This window comes from Salmo salar, chromosome 20 (assembly GCF_965601325.2).
Source record: "Salmo salar chromosome 20, fSalSal1, whole genome shotgun sequence".
Classification (NCBI taxonomy): Eukaryota; Metazoa; Chordata; class Actinopteri; order Salmoniformes; family Salmonidae; genus Salmo; species Salmo salar.
In genome coordinates, this window is record NC_138310.1 from 56,005,001 (window position 1) to 56,028,471 (window position 23,471).

The following is a 23,471-nucleotide window of genomic DNA, read 5'->3' on the forward strand; positions in this document are numbered from 1 at the left end:
TCTGTATCTCCCTGAAGCAAAATAAATATTGACTTGATATTGGCACAGTAAGTTTAACTTTACAGCCAACAACCAATATTTATGTGTAGCTTTCTTTATGAACCAGAAAATCAACCAATCAATATACAGGACTGTTTATTAGAGTTAGTTAGCTAGCTAAGTTAATGATCCCGCTTAGCGACAAACCCCTCTGGTCAGGACAAACTCCTGGCCTTAGTTATGACACCAAACTTTTTAAATTAAGTTTAAAGATTTAGTCCTGGACTAAAAAGCACTTTCAGTCCAGGAAAAGGATACATTATCTTTACCCCAGTAGCTATCAATAACTGGATGTGAGCCACTCACCCCTCTTTGAGAACCACAGAGTCTTCCACCCCGCTGGACTCCTTACTGACGTTGGAGGAGATCTCATCTAGGAACTACACACACACACAATGTCAGATGGAAACACCATGCTAAATCAGCAATGCATACAAAACTAACATGGAAAAGCGATTTACCAACATGTGGTTGGTAAAACCTTGAGTTTGACACATGGCCTACAAAATCAAAATGTAATAAGAAGGTCGCTTCACAACCAAAAACTCACCTTTTTTACTTTTTCAATACATTTGTCTTCTTGGAATGATTTGAAGAAATCATACATGTAGGATTCTTTAAAACTAGACTAAAGACAAAACACATTCACAAAAAGTGTTAGTTTTGCTCAGAGCAGACCTACAGACACAACCCACTGGGCAAAAACAGGTTAAATCAACAACGTTTCCATGTTATTTCAACCCCCCAAAATCTATGATCATGATGAATCAATATGGAAAACTAATTGGATTTGCAAAAAGTCATCAACGTAAAGGCAATGTATTTCTTTCACCCAACTTTTAAACCTAAATCCAATGACTTAGTGAAATGTTTAGTTGATTTACCGTTGAATTCATGTTAGTTGACAACTCAACCAAATGTAAATCAAATTTAGACGTTGAACTGACGTCTGTGCTCAGTGGGAATTAATGATTGATAGACATGTTGACTGACTGATATACACAAGGGAAGATTGATAAGCATGTTGGAGAGGCTGATAAGAGACATCCATACATACCAGTTTGTTTTTGGACAGGCTACCCCAGCTCCCCAGAGTCTGGATGGTCTTGGAGATGAGAGTGAGTGTTCGGGAGACCTCTAGGTCCTGGCAGAGGAGTGTACAAAGCACGGTCAAATACCAGGGTCATGTTCATTAGGCACCGAACTGAATAAAATCAAACTAAAACAGGGAGGGATAACTTATTGTCAATTACAAACACACATTTTCATTTTCCATTGCAAAACATTAAAAAACTAAATGTTCTCTGTTGCGTGCCCTAATGAATACAACCTAGTTTATATCACAACAGCACAGCGGCAGGGCACCCCTGCTAAATTATTATAGGGGAAACACTTCACACAAAAGAGTCTCATGTGTACACATTCTCTAGAAAACTGTAAAAACAGTCAGGTCATGTGAATATGCATCAAAACATTTTTGGAATCTAATCCAGTTTCTCAAATCAATCATGGGGAGCCTCATTTTTGTTCTAACCCAGTAATAACACTCCTAACTCAATAAATCAAGGGTTTGATGATATAATAACAGTGTGCTCTCCCTGAGGGTCCTCTGGAATCCATTCAGAAACACATATCTAATCTACCCTTCCAAATATGTAATTTGAGGTTCAAGAATTACTAATCATTTTTATCTTGTTTAGCTTTTGACAGCATCTTATTTTTGGAACATTTATTTCACTAAACATAAAAATGGTTTGACAAACATAGGAAGTTTGGAGTAGCCTACACACCATTCCATCACTGGAACATCCTCAAGTTTTGGAAATGTACATGCACGTAATTGCATCATTGCATGCAACATGTATGGCATGATGTAGGCCTATAGTGAATGTACATTTCACGTTTAAAGCCACTGCTACTTTGTTCTGCTGTGCTAAATGGGTTCTTTGCATGTTTTTTAGTCAGCCTTGGTTTCCATAGAGTTTCAGCCTGCCACAGAATTCTACCCGTTACGAAAGGGTCCCAATCGCTCCCTTCAGCTCCATCTGTAGATGAGCTTCTGGGAATGATAGAAGGCAAATCTCCATCTCCTCAGAGGTCTAATAGTCTCCAGCATCCACAACACGTCATACACAACCACTGGCTGGCAGATCAGAGGAGTACCACACACACCACAACTCTAGTTTTCATACCAGTATACTTTGACCTGAAATTGTGTGCATGGTACTCAAAATGCGTGCAGGTTGTTAGGTCTGGTGCGTGCGATACTGCTATGGCAGCAGCCCCCAGCGTCTCATAGCCACCCTCTCTTCAAGAACTACAGGAGCCTGGCAGAGAAACCAGGAGCCTAGCCTGGGTGTGTGGCTGTGCTCCACTAAGGCAAGGAGTAGAGTACTGGACGCTGCCAGGTGGGCCTCACTATAATGACCAGGGTTCTCCCTCTCCCTCCTTCTCTTCTGCCCCTCTCTGGCTCGCTCCCTCATTATAATGAACAGGGCTCCTTCTGCATTCCTCCCCCTCTCTGTGGGAGGCCAGTGGCCCGTGGATAGACACCTGTGGATAGCTCCATATATTCACCATCTCCCCTGGGAGATTAAAGCTAAGAGCCTTGTCCCACACGCCCACACAGTGTTACATGTCTGGAAAATCCACTGTTTTACAACACCTGGCTAACCTGGCCCACAGAGAGATCTGGTCCAACACTGCCCCCTATGGGGCTGGCTCAGTGGTTGTGGTGTGTGTGCAACCACTGGCTGGCAGATTAGAGGAGAGTAGTAACACACCTCTGTCCCCTCACCGCACCTTCCTAAATCCATGATAGATGCTCTAGACCTTCTTTTCAAGGACCAATGAGCATGTACTATGCACAGTAAATATTCACAGACTCTTACCATTTAAAACAGTCTGAAATGCTTTGAGCGATGCTCATGTTCAACACATATCCCTCCAGAAAGCTAGGGGATGGGTTTACTCCAGTAATCTAAGTGAAAGGATTGTTCCGTGATTTGCACAAAGAAATAGGCCCATGACCTGTAGGACCCAATTCTAACATTTAGGCTACAGTACAGGTACATGTACTAATAAATGACATGGTAAAATGATAATTAGGCCAACACAGTAATATCATAGGCTACATGGGATTCATTAGAACAACTTGGCTAACAATTCAGTTCGATAGTAGGCTAAGCCTAGCGCAACTTTATAATCAAACAGTTGACTAGTGTTTCATGCTTGGTTTAGTCATTGTCGGTAGCCTAGCCTACTTTACTTGGGAGCTACTTGGTCGTTCAAAAGTGTTCCTGGATGTCAATGTTTGTTTTTCATTGTTGCCTCTGGTCACTGCTGGTGCGATTTGTTCATGGAAGAGTCTAAGTGGTCCCGTGTGGCTCAGTTGGTAGAGCATGTCACTTGCCAGGGTTATGGGTTCAATTCCCACAGGGGACCAGTATGAACTAAATATGAAAATGTATGCATTAATTAGCGTGTGTGTGTGTGTGTGTGTGTGTGTGTGTGTGTGTGACGTACTCACAACTGTAAGTCGTTCTGGATAAGAGCGTCTGCTAAATGACTAAAATGTAAATTATTTGGGATGTTCAACTGACTTTTTTTGTTGTCAGATTTTTTTTTTAAGGACATCTTACACCAAAATGCATGAAAATGTAATTATGTTGACACCATCTTAAAATATAACTGATACGCGCCACTGCACTAAAGGGCGATGAGGAGCAAACAGTGGCTGTGCACTCATGACTCTCTCATTCGAGGGCACTGCTCGCTTGGTTTGCTACAAAAACATGTTATAACTTGTCACTGATTTTAAACAGATTTTTGGCAATAAAGCCCTTTTTCAACTTACCTAGTCAGACAAACTCATGGATACCATTTGTATGTCTCTGTGTGCAGTTTGAAGTACGTTTAAAGTATTTGTGTGAGTCAACGCTTACTAGCATTAGCACAATAACAAAATCTAGCTGTTCCAAAGACTTCCAGTCATTGTGCTAATGCTAGTTAGCAATTGCGCTAACGCTAGTTAGCAACTTCTGCATGTTGAGACAAAATTAGTATCCATGAGTTCATACTGGGTAAGTAGAAAAAGCACTTAGTGCAAGATTTTGTCAATTATCTTAAAAGCAGGTCTCAGAATAAATAATTTGTAAAAAAATACATTTTCTATTTTTTTATCATATTTTTGGGAGTGGTGGTAATAATATAACAGCAGTGAGGCGTCACTTCTAAATTAATACAAAAAAATGTATACCTTTATTTCACTAGGCAAGTCAGTTAGGAACAAATTCTTATTTACAATGACGGCCTACACCGGCCAAACCCGGACGACGCTGGGCCAATTGTGCGCCACCCTATGGGACTCCCAATCACGGCCGGTTGTGATACAGCCTGGATTCGAACCAGGGTGTCTGTAGTGACGCCTCAAGCACTGAGATGCAGTGCCTTAGACCACTGCACCACTCGGGAGCCCAAATATAGGGGGTACACTTTCACTTCTAAGTAGCTATACCATGACACTAAAGTGCAAACACTTAGGATACCTCCTATGTGACACAAATGTAAAAAACATAGGCATATGGGCGTACTCACAGGATGGTGTGGGCGGAGCTGGAAGGTGTGTGGCGAGAGAACGGCGACGGCGAAGAAGCGCAGGAACACGAAGCTGCTGACTGCCGAATACTGGACATGAGGATCATCTGCAGACGAGGGGACAGGAGAAGCGCAAATAAAAATAAAGCTTTGCTACCTGTCCTTATCCATTGACTGCTCACAAGGTAAGAAACAAGGATGTCATTTTTTTTATTTGGTGAACTATCCCATTAATCAAATGTATTTATAAAGGCCATTTTACATCAGCCGATGTCACAAAGTGCTGTACAGAAACACAGCCTAAAACCCCAAACAGCAAGCAATGCAGATACACCTATTGACCCCAGACAGGCTAACAACTGGGACAGGCCCAGTTCCAGGCTGATCTCATCCTCCTACCATTAAAAAGGTGCCAATTCATATGAGCATAGCGGTTTATGAGAACATGACTCGTACAAAGCTCCAACACTACACATTAACAGGACCTTCTCACAGATTCAGTAGCTTCTACTTGAAGGGCCAATGTCAAACATACTTTTAGACAATCTCCTGCACTTTAGTCAGGCTTCTGGCTCCACCTCATGGTGGACATGGTCTCTACAACATGCTGCTTACTGATGGAAGACTCATTACACTTCCTTTTACAGAGTGTTTTTTATAAAGTAACTAGATAATACTTGGGAAAGATTGGCATAATATTTCTGTATCTAATCTACCATAATTTCCTTTGGATAGAGACCTGGACTTTTCTACACTAATGATTATAAAAGGGACTTACACAAAATTAACCCTATATTTTGGTATGAAAACATCTCAGAAACTTGATTTGTGGTTAGTGGACGTTCTCTCTAATGTGATGAGGCACAGTGAGTATTGATGAGAGAGCGGTGACTGAGGAATAGGGTTGCAAAACTTTCCCGGAAAGTTTAGCAATCCCCCAAATAGGATTTTTTTCAAAACGGGGAACTTTGGAAAGGTTTCTGGAATTGTGCAATCCTGCTGAGGATGAGGTAGGATGAAGATGAGGAGAGAGGACGAAGATGTGTGATGCCCCGCTCACCTGGGAACCGCTTGGAGGCCATGTGACGCAGCGAGCGGAACACGTCACACATGAGCGGGGGACAGCTGGAGCTGGACTGGGTGATGGACGAGAACACCTTCTGAACGTACCCCTGCAGGTTCTCCTGGAGAGAGGACAAACACGCACATCGTGAACACACACGTCGTGAACACACACACACACGCTTATTATAACAGTTCATTCTGTATACCACCCCACTACTAGACAATACACTGATAGACAGCTTGCGATGCACCGGACAAATGTATACTGTACCTTGTTGACCTCAACGTTGTCTCCTTCTTTCAGTTTGATCGGGTCAATCTCACAGGTTTTGTTGGATTCACAAATCTACGAGAAAAAAAGATAACTTTGTATTTAGCTGTTATGCTGAGTTTTGAATGCATTTTCAAACATGTTGTTCCTAGGTTATGAAATGAGCTTCTACGATGTGGTTCATAGCACGGCTTACTTCTTAGGATCGGTGTTCATCTATGACATAATACATTTTCTCGCATTATTCCCCAGGTAACATATAATGTACATTACCTCATCCAATACAGGCTTCAGGGTGACCGTCAGGTAGCTCCGCCCTACAATCTTCATCATGTCGTCGATGCAGCGTGTTGCCAGGGAGTTGCCACGGAAAATGGTGTTGGCCTCCCTAGACAGACAAGACGGGGTTCAGAGGACAGGATGCCTATTCACTATATAGAGCACTACTTTTGTCCAGAGCCCATAGGGCCTAGGAGAAATGTGTACTACTCACTGAGTGTTCTCCAGTTCCAGGACAGTGATGGCGGAGACGAAGGGCACCAGGCGGCTGTGGTGGAGCAGCAGGCGGACCACGGGCAGCACCGCCTCATACCTCTCCCTGCAGATGTCCCCCAGAATGTGAGCCGCAGACGCCGAGATGGGCTGAGAGGGCGAAGAGAGACAGATGGAGAGAGCCGGGGGGGACATAGAGAGGTTCTGAAAGAAATCCTCTTATTCTCAACAGGCACCATACTGTGAGCGACGATTGGTCAGCCACTAATGGTTATTAGTTGACCGCAATTCAACGTGTAGATGGCCACCACTCATGACAAACTACTGGCAGCGGTGTGGAATACACAGTGGGGTCTGTGGTCGATGGTTGGCCACTGATGGTTTTTGACAGATTGTCGGTCCTATGCGTCCTCTATTGTACACTCATAACTTTCTTCCTTAAACTGAAACTTGGGGATTTGGGCAATGAGGCCCTGTATCTACTTCCCCTAAGTCAGATGAACTTGTGGATGCCATTGTTATGTCTGTGTCCAGCATGAACGACGTTTGAGGTAGTTTCCTGAGCCAATGCTAATTAGCGTTAGCACAATGACTGGAAGCATATAGGTATCAGCTAGCATCCCTTTAAGTTCCTTAATGAGCATAATGTACCATTCAGGCAGACCAGGTGTGTGAGGTTAGTACCTTAATGTCTGGGGACTTGAGCAGCAGCGTGCGGAGCGGTGTGTAGCAGGCCGATGGCAGCACATTGTCCTCGATGTAGGTTACGTTGAGCCTCAGAGAGCCCAGGTCGTCTGTCTTGGACTTCCCATTCCCTTTAGGCTGGAGGAGATACCTGTGGACCAGGGAAAGACACCCAACAAAACACACCCAGTCAGCGTTAGAGTGATGGCCAAGCCGACACATTTGTATTTGACAGTGGTGAGTAGGGCTGCACATTTCCGATAACTTATGTCCAGGTTTAATATAGAAATACCGGTTAAAAGCTTCATGGAATCAGGACAGAGTAAGCAGGACATCTGGAGTCCTCCAACCAGAATGTCTGGAAAAACTGGGAGTTTTGGCAAAGTTGCCAGAATTTCGCAACCCTAGTGGTGAGACGCAAATGATGCTGTCAATGCTGCCCACAACATGGGTCATGAAATGTAACGTTTTCAGCCATATAGTGCTTTTTCACTTTCAAATCCATTTCCTGTCCACATCGATTAAACAAACATAATAAAGTAGCATTTATATAACAAAAGCTTTGGAGTTGGAGTTTTACACCTCTGGTAGTGTAGTAGCTTTAAAAAAAAAAATCAAAAAAATATGCAAAGATTTCAAACAGAACGAGAAAAACAATGCATAGTTGAGCAATTAAGCTGCGTGTTTAAGCAGCATGTGAATGAGCTTGGTGAGCCTGTACAGCTGCCTAGCCACCAACAGATGGAGCAGTTTTCACAGATATACATCAGGCTGGAACTCTTCATCGCTTCGAAAGCTGCAGCTATGTTTGTCTCTAATCTGCTTGAACTGTAATCGTACTGCAGTACTCAGACACCCAGAAACCTCAGTTGAGCCCATGTACTCTGGGACAGTCAATAGATCAATATACATTTTGTTCAGCCGAGTTGTGGGTCTGTATGTTAGAGTGTATGTATAGATCATCCCTGCCTTTCTCTCCCTCTCTCTAAAGGAGATGGGGTTCTGCTGTCTCCATGCAAACTGACACCCACACACTAGTCTCACGGCCCTCATGCAAAACACATAGATCGGTATCTGCGTAATCCCTTATCACCTAGATGCGCGCACGCGCCCCCCCACACACACACACACACACACACACACACACACACACACACACACACTTTACAGAACACCACCATCGCAGTGTTCAAAGCAGTCTGAAGACGACGGAAGTAACCAGTCCAAAAAAAGTACCACAGATATAGAGTTGCTAGACCGGGGGACAGGATCTGGCACAGGTTCATCTCCAATTATATATTGTTAAGGTGCTAGACGTAGGATTTTGGATCATTTCGAAAACCGCTGTTTGAAGCTGGTAGACCAAAACCGCCAACAGCTATAAAAATAATACAATGATTCCCTACACTATTCAGTGCTTATTTTCTCAGGTAAACTGAAATTGAGAGAAGTGTTGAATTTTAGCTACCAGGAAATGATAGTGATTTCCAGTAGATAACACAGCCACAAAGTCAGAACAGTTTTCCCAGTTTGACAACAGACGCTGTTCAGGCAGGAGAAATCAATAGGCGAATATCATAGCCAATCACAACACTGGCGGGTAAGTAATACTGTGAAACACTATAATTCCACTATTAGCGCCAGATATAAATGGAAATTCTGAAATTACAATACAAAAAAAATTATAAATCCGATGTGTAGCAGCTTTAAAACACAAGAAAGAAAAAAAACGTATTACTATTAAGTACAAATAGGAAAAAATATCAAGGAACTGGATGTACCCCTATTCCTCTATTCACAAAGAGTATTGCAGCAGGACTGATATATTGTAGGATCAGTTGTGCCTTTTAAATCATAATGAATAAGATTATATGGACAGGGGGAACCTGATCCTAGATCAACAGTACCCCTCGGATTATTTGTGAGTATGGGCCTTTTTAACATCCACCTCACAATGTGCAGATCTGATCTAGCATCCACGGATCTATGCAGAAAAGAAGGTCAGCATTGTGAGGGGTGTGACGTCAGAGCGCCGGATTGTTGTGGCTGATAAAACGAGGCAAGTAGCAGCGGAGTGCGTAAGACCCTCTGTGTCATGTCCCCTTATCTGTCATCTGCTAATCAGTCTATTCATTTCAGCTAGCTAGCGCGGCAGTCAGATTACATTCTTCAGGTTGAGCGCAGCAGCAGGCGTGTGGCTGCGTGCAGTGAGTGCACGACGTGTCCATGTGAGAGAAAGAAAGTGTGTCACGGTCACCTGATTTCACTAGTAGACTATGTGGCTCTGGTACAAAGTAGTGCAGTGTAGAAGGAATAGCGTGCCACTTTCGAATGCAACCTGTGTGTTTCCGAATACACACACAGCAGTGTCTGAGTGTGTAGTTAGAAGCTAGAGCTGTGGGCTCCTATGGGCATGCGGACGCTACGTGCACCTTTGCATATTGGTGCGTCAGTATGCGAAATCTCTCGAGTTAGTGTGAGTAACCTGGCGCGGAAGCATCAGGAAGACAATGTGCGAGGCGAAGCTGTGATGTGTCACCGTTCTTACCAGGCCCTGTGAATGTGGTCATTTCGCAGGATCTTGACAGATACCCGCGTCTCCCCAAGGAAGACATCCTGCGCCAAATTCCCATTGTTCCACAAGTCAACTCTGGAACACACACACACACAGAGACAGAGAGAAACACTCAATCACACATACTAATTGAATGTAATATTTGCAAATACACTATAAAAATCTACAAATAAGGGACCAATGCCCCTTCCCCTTCCAAACACACCACTTACCATTGGCTGGTTGGCACTCTCATGGAAACCACATCAATCTCAACACATAAACACAAAATACACTGATGAGTTACTCCTTACCGGTGTGAAGTATACAAATTACAGTACACTTAAAAAATACACATGCAATTAAAATCACCTCAAATCCAAACCTGAAAGTCATGCATGTGTGTTTACCTCTCTTGGCCCAGCCTAGTCTTACCCGACTGTAAACCCAGTGAGCTATGTAGCTATGAGTCAGTCGGCTGTAGGTGACGCAAACAGAGACACAAACCCCACAGGTCCTTAACCACCAACTTTGCATTACACACTACACCGGTTGTGACTAACACAATCCAATCAAATCTGGTTGAATTGAAACACACTTGAAAAATCCTCTTCTGATTACATCCCAGAAGTCGCTCCAGAGAGATGGAGGTATGGTGGTCTGTTTGTCAGTGTGTGGAAAAAATCCAACCCACAGATGTTCTGTTAAAGGTCGGAAGGAAAATATAGGAAAAAAAGAGAAGTAAAAAAAGAAGAGAGAAAAGCAGAAGGAGAAAAGAGAAAAAAAGAGAAGAGAAAAACAGAAGAGAGGAGGAGAGGAAAGAAGAGGAAAGGGAAAAGAAGAGGGGAAAGGGGAGATGGCACACTCACTTGATCTCCAGCTTTTCAATGTCCTCCTCCTCTACAGGGAAATTAGACTTTTTTGTGTAACTGTTGGGCCTTGTGACCTGAGGACAACAACAAGACGGAATTTACATCAGTCTTCTCCAGCAAATACCAACTCAGATGAGTTAACGTGATGGCGCCGGAGGGGATGGTTGCTGTCTTAATGGCTCTTAACCAACCATGCTATTTTGTTTGGTTTTTTCGCATTGTTTTGTACATAATGTTGCTGCTACCGTCTCTTATGACCGAAAAATAGCTTCTGGACATCAGAACTGCGATTACTCACCTCAGATTAGACAGAGTTTTTCTTCAATGAGTCGGACGGGAGGGATATACTACTACAGACACCTGACCAGGCCCAGATCCCCATCACTAGCTGGAGAAGGAAACTGAGATTTCGCGGAAAAAGATCAGGGTGCCTTGTGATTATCAAGTGATGGGTGGCTAATCTGCCTTTGCCTTCCGTCCTGCTAGCTAACGTTCAATCGCTGGAAAATAAAACGGGACAAACTGAAATCATGTATATCCTACCAACGGGACATTAAAAACTGTAATATCTTATGTTTCACTGAGTCGTGGCTGAAAGACGACATTAAGAACACACAGCTGGCGGGTTATACACTATCGGCAGGACAGAATAGCAGCAGCCTCTGGTAAGACACGGGGCGGGGGCCTATGCATATGTAAACATCAGCCAGCACACGATATCTAAGTCAGTCTCGAGGTTTTGCTCGCCTGAGGTAGAGTATCTCATGATAAGCTGTAGACCACACTATCTACCTAGAGAGTTTATCATCTGTATTTTTCATAGCTGTCTACATACCACAACAGACCGATGCTGGCATTAAAACCACACTCGATGAGCTGTATACGGCCATAAGCAAACAGGAAAACGCTCATCCAGAGGCGGCGCTCCTAGTGCCGGGGGACTTTAATGCAGGGAAACTTAAATCAGTTTTACCTCATTTCTATCAGCATGTTAAAACGTGTAACCAGACCACCTTTACTGCACACACAGAGACGCGTACAAAACTCTCCCTCACCCTCCATTTGGCAAATCTGACCATAATTCTATCCTCCCGGTTCCTGTCCACAATCAAAAATGAAAGCAGGACGCACCATTGACTCGGTCTATAAAAAAAAAAGTGGTCAGATGAAGCAGATGCTAAACTACAGGACTGTTTTGCTAGCACAGATTGCAATATGTTCCGGGATTCTTCCGATGGCATTGAGGAGTACACGACATCAGTCACTGGCTTTATCAATAAGTGCATCGAGGACGTCGTCCCCACAGTGACTGTATGTACATACCCCAACCAGAAGCCATGGGTTACAGGCAACATTCGCTCTGAGCTAAAGGGTAGAGCTGCCGCTTTCAAGGAGCAGGACTCCAACCCGGAAGCTTATAAGAAATCCCGCTATGCCCTCCAATGAACCATCAAACAGGCAAAGCGATAATACAGGACTAAGATAGAATCTTACTACACCGGCTCCAATGTTCGTCGGATGTGGCAGGGCTTGCAAACTATTACAGACTACAAAGGGAAGCACAACCGAGAGCTGCCCAGTGACAAGCCTACCAGACGAGCTAAATAACTTCTATACTCACTTCAAGGGCACTGAAACATGCATGAGAGCATCAGCTGTTCCGGACGACTGTGTGATCACGCTCTCCGCAGCCGATGTAAGTAAGACCTTTAAACAGGTCAACATTCACAAGGCCGCTGGGCCAGACGGATTACCAGGATGTGTACTCCGAGCATGCGCTGACCAACTGGCAAGTGTCTTCACTGACATTTTCAAACTCTTCCTGTCTAAGTCTGTAATACCAACATGTTTGAAGCAAATCACCATAGTCCCTGTGCCCAAGAACACTAAGGTAACCTGCCTAAATGACTACCGACCCGTAGCACTCACATCTGTAGCCATGAAATGCTTTGAAAGGCTGGTCATGGCTCACATCAACACCATTATCCCAGAAACCTTAGACCCACTCCAATTTGCATACCGCACCAACAGATCCACAGATGATGCAATCTCTATTGCACTCCACACTGCCCTTTCACACCTGGACAAAAGGACACCTATGTGAGAATGTTGAATAGCTCAGCGTTCAACACCATAGTACCCTCAAAGCTCATCACTGAGCTAAGGACCCTGGGACTATACTCCTCCCTCGGCAACTGGCTCCTGGACTTTCTGACGGGCCGCCCCCTGGTGGTAAGGGTAGGTAACAACACATCCGCCACGCTGATCCTCAACACATGGGCCCCTCAGGGGTGTGTGCTCAGTCCCCTCCTGTACTCCCTGTTCACTCATGACTGCACAGTCAGGCACGACTCCAACACCATCATTAAGTTTGCTGATGACACCAGTGGTAGGCCTGATCACCTACAACGATGAGACAGCCTATAGGGAGGAGGTCAGAGACCTGACCGCGTGGTGCAAGGACAACAACCTCTCCCTTAACGTGATCAAGACAAAGGAGTTGAGTGTGGACTACAGGAAAAGGAGGACTGAGCACACATCCATTAACATTGACGGGGCTGTAGTGGAGCAGGTTGAGAGCTTCAAGTTCCTTGGCGTCCACGTCACCAACAAACTAACATGGTCCAAGCACACCAAGATAATCATGAAGAGGGCACGACAAAACCTATTCCTGCTGAGGAGACTGAAAAGACTTGGCATGGGTTCTCAAAAGGTTTTACAGCTGCACCATCGAGAGCATCCTGACGGGTTGCATCACTGCCTGGTATGGCAACTGCTCGGCCTCTGACCGCAAGGCACTACAGAGGGTAGTGCGTACGGCCCAGTACATCACTGGGGCCAAGCTTCCTGCCATCCACGACCTCTATACCAGGCGGTGTCAGAGGAAGTCCCTAAAAATTGGCAAAGACTCCAGCCACCCTAGTCATAGACTGTTCTCTCTGCTGCCGCACGGCAAGCGGTACCGGAGCACCAAGTCTAGGTCCAAGAGGCTTCTAAACAGCTTCTACCCCAAGCCATAAGACTCCTAAACAGCTAATCAAATGGCAACCCGGACTATTTGCATTGCTGCCCCACCACCCCTTCTACTCTGCTGCTACTCTCTGTTATTATCTATGCATAGTCACTTTATTAACTCTACCTACATGTACATATTACCTCGACACTGGTGTCCCAGCACACGACACCAGTACCCCCTGTATATACTGTAGCCCCGCTATTGTTATTTACGGCTGCTCTTTAAATATTTGTTAATTCTTCTCTTACTTTTTTTTGTTGGTATTTTCTTAAAACTGCATTGTTGGTTAACTTAAGGTATATGGGGCAGTATATTCGATTTCGGATGAAAAGCGTGCCCAGAGTAAACTGCCTAATACTCGGGCCCAGAGTCAAATATTTGCATATTATTAGTAGATTTGGATAGAAAACACTCTGAAGTTTCTAAAACTTTTTGAATGATGTCTGTGAGTATAAACAGAACTCATATGGCAGGCAAAAACCTGAGAAAAATCCAACCAGGAAGTGGGAAATCTGATGCTTGTAGTCTTTTCAAGTCATTACCTATCTAACACACAGTGACTTAGGGTTCATTTTGCACTTCCTAAGGCTTCCACTAGATGTCAACAGTCTTCAGAACCTTGTTTCAGGCTTTTGCAGTGAACAGAGAGCAAACAAGAAGGCCGGGAAGTTGGTGACTCAGAAAATTATATGAGTTCAATTGGCGCGCGTTCACATGATGAGGTAGCTGTGTTCCATAACGTTTTTCAAGACATTGGAATCGTCCGGTTGGAATATTATTGAAGTTTTATGTTAAAAAGGCCCTAAAGATTGATGCTATACAACGTTTGACATGTTTCTACAAACGTTAATACAACTTTTTTTTACTTTGTCGTGAAATTTTCGGCACGCTTCCTACATTTGGAGTAGCTTACTGAACGCGCAAACAACAAGGAGGTATTTGGACATAAATTATGGACTTTATCGAACAAAACAACATTTATTGTGGACCTGGGATTCCTGGAAGTGCCTTCTGATGAAGATCAAAGGTAAGTGAATATTTATAATGCTATTTATGATTTTAGATGACTCCAAAATGGCAGGTATCTGTATTGCCTGATGTATTTTTCTGAGCGCCGTACTCAGATTATTGCAAACTGTGCTTTCCCCGTGAAGCATTTTTTAAATCTGTCACAGCGGTTGCATTAAAAAGATGTTTATCTATAATTCTTTGAATAACAGTTTAATATTTTATCAACGTTTATGATGAGTATTTTTGTAAATTGTTGTGCTGATTCACCGGCAGATTTTAAGGCAAAATATTTTCTGAACATCATGCGCCAATGTAAAATGGGTTTTTTGGATATAAATATGAACTTTATCGAACAAAACATACATGTATTGTGTAACATTGAGTCCTAGGAGTGTCATCTGATGAAGATCGTCAAAGGTTAGTGCTTAATTTTAGCTGTATTTCTGGTTTTTGTGACCCCTCTCCTGCTTGGAAAATGGCTGTGTGGTTTTTCTTGTGTTGGCACTGTCCTAACATAATCTAATTTTATGCTTTCGCTGTAAAGCCTTTTTGAAATCGGACAATGTGGTTGGATTAAGGACAAGTGTATCTTTAAAATTGTGTAAAATAGTTGTATGTTTGAGAAATTTGAATTATGAGATTTTGTTGTTTTGAATTTGCCGCCCTGATATTTCACTGGCTGTGTCCCGCAGGTGGGGCTAGCGTCCCACGTAGCCCATAGAAGTTAAGGGCTTGTAAGTAAGCATTTCACTGTAAGGTCAACAGCTGCTGTACTCGGTGCATGTGACAAAATTTGATTTGATAAACTGTCGAAACCAGCCAGACACCTAGGTTGCGTTCATTAGGGCACGCAATGGAAAACTGTTTCAAACATTTTGGAATGGAAAACAAAATGTGAGCATTCCTGTTAGTCCCTCCCCATTTTAGTCAGTTTTCCTCTGTTGGGAAGAAAACAGATGACATGAGCCGCCAGATGTAAATGAAGTTTACCTCAAAGTTAAAGGTTTCCTCAAACTGAGGGTCGCTGGTCTTCTTTTTCACCTTTGTTTTCTTCTGGTCAGACCTAAGGAGACAGAAGAGTCAGAAATATACTCAAACCTTTCTCATGGGGGTCTATATGAAAGAATAACAGATATAATGCCTAAAATGTTGACACATTGCATTAGCTATGTGGGTTCAATTGAAGTGAGCTCATAATCATGTTCCACTGTAGAGGATGGTAGTCTAGTCTTGTCTTACCTGGCAGGCCCAACGAGCGAGACAGTGGCATACGGGTCACAGTTCTGTCCACTGATCAGAGGCAAGCCCTGGCATTCTATTATCCTGGGGGAGACAAAAGCAACAGGAGAAAACACTAATAAAACCATAGAATACACTAAACTTTGACAGGATTGACCTTAAGTGTTTCTCATATCAATATTACGTTGTTCTGACAATCTGACCTACCACTCACAATGTGCTACATAGATGAAATACGCATGCTACAAAAACTGTAAACATTCACATTATTAAGTCTTTGTAGGGAAATGTTTCAACTTCATCTCCAGCACCACCCCAACATATGTGAAAATTGCACATTTATGTTTTGTAGTAAAAAATATATCTTCCTCTAAGTTTCCAAAGCAACATGCGATTTAAACCAATTATGAGCAGGCATTGCGTACTAAATGGTCTAATAATGGTTGATGATGTCACATTGGAAACACTTATCTTCCTCTATATTTTTAATGACAAAACATAGAAACGTGCCATTTTCACATATGGTGATGTTGGGGTGGTGCTGGAGATGATGAATATGAAGTGGAACATCGTTTCCTATTTTAAATGTAAGGCTATTACACTTTTATAAAATGTATGACAACTGACAAAACAAATCTTCATTGGAGGGTAGCAGCACAATCTAAGTGCTATTAAATGTTTTATTTAGAATGTTTTACAGGTTTGTCATTCAAACTTTTTTTTTTAATCTTAATTATTTAATATATTTTACATGTGATAATGCCACACAGAGGGCCAGAGATTACACACACCTCTGATAATCTGAAGTACCCAAAAAAGCCACTAAATGTCATTTTATAACCCCCCCCCCCCAAAACATGAAAGTTACCAAATCCTGTTTACTGGTAAACTTAGAAAGTTTACAGTAATTTACCTCCCCTTTGTAACGCTAGGGAGGACACACACTGGTACACTGTCATTGTCTGTGTCAGACACACACACACACACACACACACACGGCTTTGGTGACATTCTTACAGCATACATCACAGACATCTGTAGCTGTTCATTAGTCCCATGGCTGAGTGAGCGGTTAGGGAAAATCGTCATGACACCCTATGGCTTTAGACAAACCATGCCTACACTTCCTACCTTCTCTGTCAGTTGGCTGATTTTGTTCATTTAACTAGGCAAGTCAGTTAACAACAAATTCTTATTTACAATGACGGCCTACCCCGGCCAAACCCTAACGACGCTGGGCCAATTGTGCGCCGCCCTATGGGACTCCCAATCACGGCCGGTTGTGATAAAGCCTGGAATCGAACCTGGGTCTGTAGGGACACCTCTAGCACCAAGATGCAGTGCCTTAGACCGCTGCGCCACTCGGGAGCCCCACGTTGACAGAGAGATATGGTATGGTATGGTGTTTCTTTCTACGACATAGGGAGCCAAAAATAGTCCAGAATGTGGGAAATATTCCCATTGACACGGTCACGGGTGTATTTGGTACATACTACAGTAGTTACTATTCATTATAGTACAGAGATGCAACAGTTTATCTACCATAGATTTTCAAAGAGGACACAAGATATAACTTGTCACATTTTTTTTTTTAAATTTAAGAAAACTGAAGCTACTACAGTACAACAGTGATGCTAAATATAAACATATATTTCACAATTATAAACTGGGTGGTTGGAGCCCTGAATGCTGATCGGCTGACAGCCGTGGTATACCAGACCATATACCAAGGGTATGACAAAACATTTATTTTTACTGCTCTAATAACCAGTTTATAAGGCAACTCAGGGGTTGGTGGTATGTGGCCAATATGCCACAGCCAAGCGCTCCGCATGGCATCGCGCATAAGAACAGCCCTCAGCCGTGGTGTTGGCCATACAGCACACCACCTCGGGCCATATTGCTTAAATATACTCACACAGAAACATATATTTACGTCTATGAGGGGTGGGGCTTATTGGGCATTACTAACAGCCAGCCAGAGGGTTGAGGGGGAATTCAACACGTAGTGTGGCCAAAACTTGAACCAAACCACAGCAAAGAAATGATTTGACCATAAAGGAGTCAGAGAATAAGAACCCCCCCCCCAAATTTCCTTAAACATTTCATTTCCCCCCTTTTTTAAAGCAACTCTTAAGTATGATGTTACAAACATGAATACATTTCCAATGCCTTTTCAGATTGCAACTTGAAAAGGATGTTACATTTTTCCTGCATCTAACAAGATGACCACAGTTGATCTGTCATGATTAGTTGATGTACTGTTTTCAGTTGATCTGGGTCATGGGTAGTCACCAATGAAGGGCAGAACATGGGCATGAGGAAGAAGGTGTCAATAATAACTGAATGGTTAGGATTAAGCAGAGTTTTACCATTGTTCGTTAATGGGGGGGGGGGGGGGGTATGTGGGTGTCTAACTAAATGTAAATAATGAATGTGTGGTTATATACAAACAAGGTGGCAGGAAGAGTGTTGCTGTATGCCTGGAGGGTAATGTTCCATGTCACTGTATGTTCACACTGTACAGGCACTCAACAGCAGCAGACCTGCTCACTGTATGCAGGGGCCCACAGGGTAACCACCTCCCTCTGCAGTGTGCTGGAACGTGTGCTCCTGGAGGGCCCCCAGGTTCACTAAATGATTGTTATTCATTTGTTCATTCATTCACACTTTTGGTTGCATCCTGCACTACTAATTTGCATTGCATCGTGTCTGGTGTTTCATCATGGAACGTTTTTATGTTTTGTAGTTAAAAATATAAAGGAAGATAAGTGTTTCCAAGACATCAACCATTATTAGACCATTTAGTAGGCAATGCCTGCTCATAATTGGTTAAAAAAAAAAAAATTTGCATGATGCATTGGAAACATATCTTCCTCTGTTTTTTACTACAAAACATAGAAATGTGCAATTTTCACATATGTTGATGTTGGGGTGGTGCTGGAGATGATGAAACACCAGACAGGATGCACATTTTGAAATTTCCCTTCAAGTTATCCCTATCGTTTCCTATTTTTAAAGTAAGGCTAGTGCACTTTTACAACATGTATCCAACAAGTATACAAAAAAATCTTGATTGAGGGTAATAGCACATCCTGAGTGGGTAGGTCAGATTGCCAGAACAGCGCCTATGTAAACACCAGACAGGATGCAATGCAAATTAGCAGTACAGGATGCAACCAAAAGTGTGAATGAATCGGCTGATTTTGTTATTCATTTGTTAACTCTCAGAGAAGAGATAGGCAGGAAGTGTAGGCATGGTTTGTCTAGGCACCATTAAAAAAAAGAAAAACAAACCTGTAAAACAATCCTAAATAAAACATAACCTTTAATAGCATTGGTGTTTAATGAGGGTTTCAGCATGAAATATCCTTATCATGTCAATATGTATTTGTTTAGTCAATATTTTGCCGTCAAACTGGTGGCAGTTGTGAAAAAAGTGAACAGCTGAAAGAGTTGCAGAGTTCATTGAAAATAGTCCCATTGTTGATTAGATGCACCCTTCATTAATTAGGCCATTCTCTCTTGAAACATATGGTCTATCCACTAGAAACTCATGGGACATGTACACTGATTGGACAAAACATTAAGAACACCTTCCTAATATTGATGCCATTCGTGCCGTTCCAACCATTATTAGGAGCCCCTCAGCAGCCTCGACTGATTCAAAGGACCTTAAAAAAATGTTTATTGCCCATTCACCCCCTGAATAGAACACAATCCATGTCTCAATTGTCTCAAGGCTTAAAAATCCTTCTTTAACTCGTCTCCTCCCCTTCATCTACACCAATTGAAGTAGATTTAAAAAAAGCATTCACCTGGATTCACCTGGTCAATCTGTCATGGAAAGAGCAGGTGTTCTTAATATTTAGCACCCTCAGTGTATATTATGAATACTATAAATACTTTTAAAAAAAGTTATTCAAGTATAAATTACCCAGAAAATAAAAAATTATATATATAACCAAAGTTACCATAGATTGCCATGTATTTTTTATTAATTACCAAAACTACCAAAGATTCTGGTAGCTTTGGTAAATTACCGGTAGTTTACTACCCTAATCCTCCCACAGTGACGGGTCATGGTGGAGGAGACAGTAACAGTGAGCAGGTAGTGGTGACACACCGACGACGGCAGCGCGGCAGTTCTGAGACACCAGCTGCAGCGACCACAGCGGTGGGAGCATTGCTACAGCAGTTTCCTGTCGAGATGCCATCACTTCCTCCTCATTAACCTGCTTGCCCTGGTTTGAATGAGTGAAGCCTAGCAACAACAACATCCACTGACTAACACACACACACACACACACACACACACACACACACACACACACACACACACACACACACACACACACACACACACACACACACACACACACACACACACACACACACACAATGCAAGCACACAAAACCCTAGAGATGACGATCTCTTGGAAATGCACAAACACACATGCAATGCCAAAGGGAGTGCTCAGGGACAGCACTACAGTATGGATGCACAGTCAAACGCCAACAGAGGAGACCAGTTGTTTGTGAGAGCTATGCGTGTGTGTGTGTGTGTGTGTGTGTGTGTGTGTGTGTGTGTGTGTGTGTGTGGAGGGAGCGATGTTGAAAATGAACACAGCGGAGGTGAATTTGCGAGTAGGAGAAAACAGCTGCGGTAAGGGGAACTGAAGAGAGGGTAAACCATGGTTGTGTCTCTGGGCTCTGGCTCCTTAGAGCCTGTTGATGCCTGACTGGGAGGATTAATGGTGTTGGCCGATCTAGCCCAGCCACAAACAAAAGCTTATCAACAGCAAATAAGACTGCATAGAGAAAATCCACATGTTAATGTAATTGTGTTAAAGACCTCCAATGCTTCTTAAGGTAACAGGTGCCCCTAACGACAGATCTAGGATCAGATTATACTACACCCCCCCCCACCCTAACCTTACCCATTAAGGGGAAGAAAACAATCTGACCCTGGATCAGTATACTCACCGGACCAGTAGCTGCTGGCACATGGAGCCGTTCTCTATGATCAGTTCATTCAGACGCATCTCCAGGTGGACCTTTCCCTGGGCAGAGAGAGAGGAGACGTCACATGACATCAGAGCATAGTGAAAGTCAACAGGATTTACCTCAGTATTTCTCCTATCAACATTGGTGGTACATGCCAGATCCTATTCAAATGTCTGATCTGTCTCATTCATTTACTCACAGAGGGAGAAGTACAGGCAGAGCACAGTAAGTCAAAGTTATCAAATGAGTCAAATTCAGCTATTATATTAATCTAGTCACAAGACATTCTAAATGAGCCATGGCTGCTGTAACAAGGGGTAGTACAAAAGAGGCATGGCTCAAAGGTGTACTCTCTGAACATACGTTTATAATTGACTTTTAGAGGTTAGGTTACATTCATAGTGCAGCCAACTCTATGAATGAGTTAAACGTTCATTCTAAAGTGGTGGATATGAGTGAGGTACTTGGCTGACTCCTCTAACCTCCCCAGTCTTTCTCTATGGTGGCTTCAGGTTTGTAGTGGCTGTGTGTGCATTAGGGAGTGTGATAAGCCACAGCTAGCTGTCATGTGAACCAACGCTCAGTCTTTATCGGGTCGGATGTGGTGAAGGCTGCTGCATTGCCTTCAGAAGTGTTAGAGGGAGGCAGAAAAACACAAAACTAATGCACGCACTCCCTCTCCCCTCCGCAATACAGCATGAGTTGAGCTCAGATAGTGATTGTTGTCACTTATGTTGTTGCTAATGGAAGATAAGCCTTGGTCGACATGGTGAGAACTACTCTGGCATGCCTGCTGGGCTGAGTTAATGTCCCTAGGTACGTGTTCATTAGACACCGAACGAAGGAAAATGGACTGAAACAGGGACGAACTACCTGGACTAAGAAGCACTCTATAATGTTCTGCTGCAAAGCATTTTCTATTGCGTGCCCTAATGTAAGCGACCCAGCTCACTGCCACTCACCTTTCAAAACATGGCATGTATTGTACTATCAGGTCCATGTACAAGTATCCACTTGGCACAGATATAGGAACAGATTATCCTCCCCAAGCCCTAACCTTAAGCACTTCTGAAAGGGCAACTTCAACATACTCCAATCTGTACCATCAACAACCGTACAGAAGCAACCACTTCTAACTCACCCTGTTCTTCTCAGCCTATTGCCAACTGCACTCACAGTCTCTGCATCAATTTCAACCCCTTTTTCAGAGAAAACACAAGCACACAGACTGCAGTCCATCACTGATGTAACAAGACTTGGAACACCTACTTCGGGGTGAGTCACTGTAGAAAACACTCCTCAGAATAGCCTAGACATGGGCAATTCCGCTACAATTGTTTTCACATATGACAACTTTGTGCAACATGACAGCGACGGGAGGCAACAACCTTGGGATTCTGCAGCGAGAGAGAAAAAGATTCTACAAGTCTTTAAGCCATATGAAAGGCCATGCATCTGCAAAGAGAGAGGGAGAGAGGCAGATGGGGGAAAGAGAGAGCGTGGGAGGATACACTTCCTTAGACACTAAAAAAGGGCCCTTTGAACGGCGGGTTTGCGACAGTGGAGAGAAGAAAAAAAACTGCTGTGCGTTGTGAAATACCTAGAGAAGACAAGCACCGTGTTTACAGTGAGATGAGCGAGACTGGAACCAGAAACATTAGGTTCTACCCGTGTCCATCTCCCCCACACAATGCTCTGAATGGGGAGCTTTTAAGCAAAATAGATTGTTTCAAATCAAATATGGCTGCTCTCTTCGTAGAGGATTTAGCCTAGCTAACACTGTCCTCGTCTGGTGTTGCCCAATTGACACTATGCCCACAAACACACACAGCCAACTCGGCTCGGTGTCCTTCTGTTCTTCCTGGACTCAAGCTGTGTCTCTAGTTGGGGAGGCAGCCCTGGTCATCTTCAGAGTGAGTCACTGTAGCAAATCACTCCTCAGAATAGCCCAGACTAGGGCACCGCTAAACATGAAATGCTACAACTGTAGAGTGAAATAGGGTTAAATGGAACTGTCCTACACAGCCTACAGTGATTGGGTAACATGTCTGCGGGCTTAGGTCAGTTCAGGATGCTGTGGCAGTAGAACACAGGGTTATTTCAGCCCGTTCTCCGCCAGATTTCAATGTCCTCAACTCTGCTCATCACTCAAGAACAAAAAACACTCACCACCAGGTTAATGGCACCATTATGTAACCGAGAGGCATCTCACAGTAGCTTTTCAGCGAGGGCAGACGCTTAAAGATAGCCTCGTATTGCGTCAATTTGAGTGTAAGAAAACCAGAAATTGAATACACCTTGGAGAGCAGAAGTCCTCTTTTTGTCCCCCAGTCTTTCTCCTTCCTTTGAGCCAGAAGTCCTCTTTTTGTCCCCCAGTCTTTCTCCTTCCTTTGAGCCAGAAGTCCTCTTTTTGTCCCCCAGTCTTTCTCCTTCCTTTGAGCCAGAAGTCCTCTTTTTGTCCCCCAGTCTTTCTCCTTCCTTTGAGCCAGAGGTCCTCTTTTTGTCCCCCAGTCTTTCTCCTTCCTTTGAGCCAGAAGTCCTCTTTTTGTCCCCCAGTCTTTCTCCTTCCTTTGAGCCAGAAGTCCTCTTTTTGTCCCCCAGTCTTTCTCCTTCCTTTGAGCCAGA

General features: G+C 43.4%; 1 protein-coding gene across 1 annotated transcript in view; it reads right to left on the bottom strand.

The window, feature by feature from the left end:
- Positions 1 to 23,471, bottom strand: part of rasa2 (RAS p21 protein activator 2) — a 54,776-nt gene that overhangs the window by 21,276 nt on the left and 10,029 nt on the right. Inside the window, exons 5-19 of the mRNA XM_014162395.3 lie at positions 20,826 to 20,902; positions 15,840 to 15,923; positions 15,591 to 15,663; positions 10,571 to 10,647; positions 9,696 to 9,797; positions 7,148 to 7,298; positions 6,465 to 6,613; positions 6,245 to 6,359; positions 5,972 to 6,046; positions 5,696 to 5,819; positions 4,636 to 4,742; positions 1,097 to 1,183; positions 590 to 667; positions 346 to 419; positions 1 to 11 (exon numbers count right to left, since the gene is read on the bottom strand). The exon at positions 1 to 11 is cut by the window's left edge and continues 96 nt beyond it. Of these exons, the coding sequence (XP_014017870.1) occupies positions 1 to 11; positions 346 to 419; positions 590 to 667; positions 1,097 to 1,183; positions 4,636 to 4,742; positions 5,696 to 5,819; positions 5,972 to 6,046; positions 6,245 to 6,359; positions 6,465 to 6,613; positions 7,148 to 7,298; positions 9,696 to 9,797; positions 10,571 to 10,647; positions 15,591 to 15,663; positions 15,840 to 15,923; positions 20,826 to 20,902 (1,384 nt within the window). The remainder of the gene's footprint in view (positions 12 to 345; positions 420 to 589; positions 668 to 1,096; positions 1,184 to 4,635; positions 4,743 to 5,695; positions 5,820 to 5,971; positions 6,047 to 6,244; positions 6,360 to 6,464; positions 6,614 to 7,147; positions 7,299 to 9,695; positions 9,798 to 10,570; positions 10,648 to 15,590; positions 15,664 to 15,839; positions 15,924 to 20,825; positions 20,903 to 23,471) is intronic.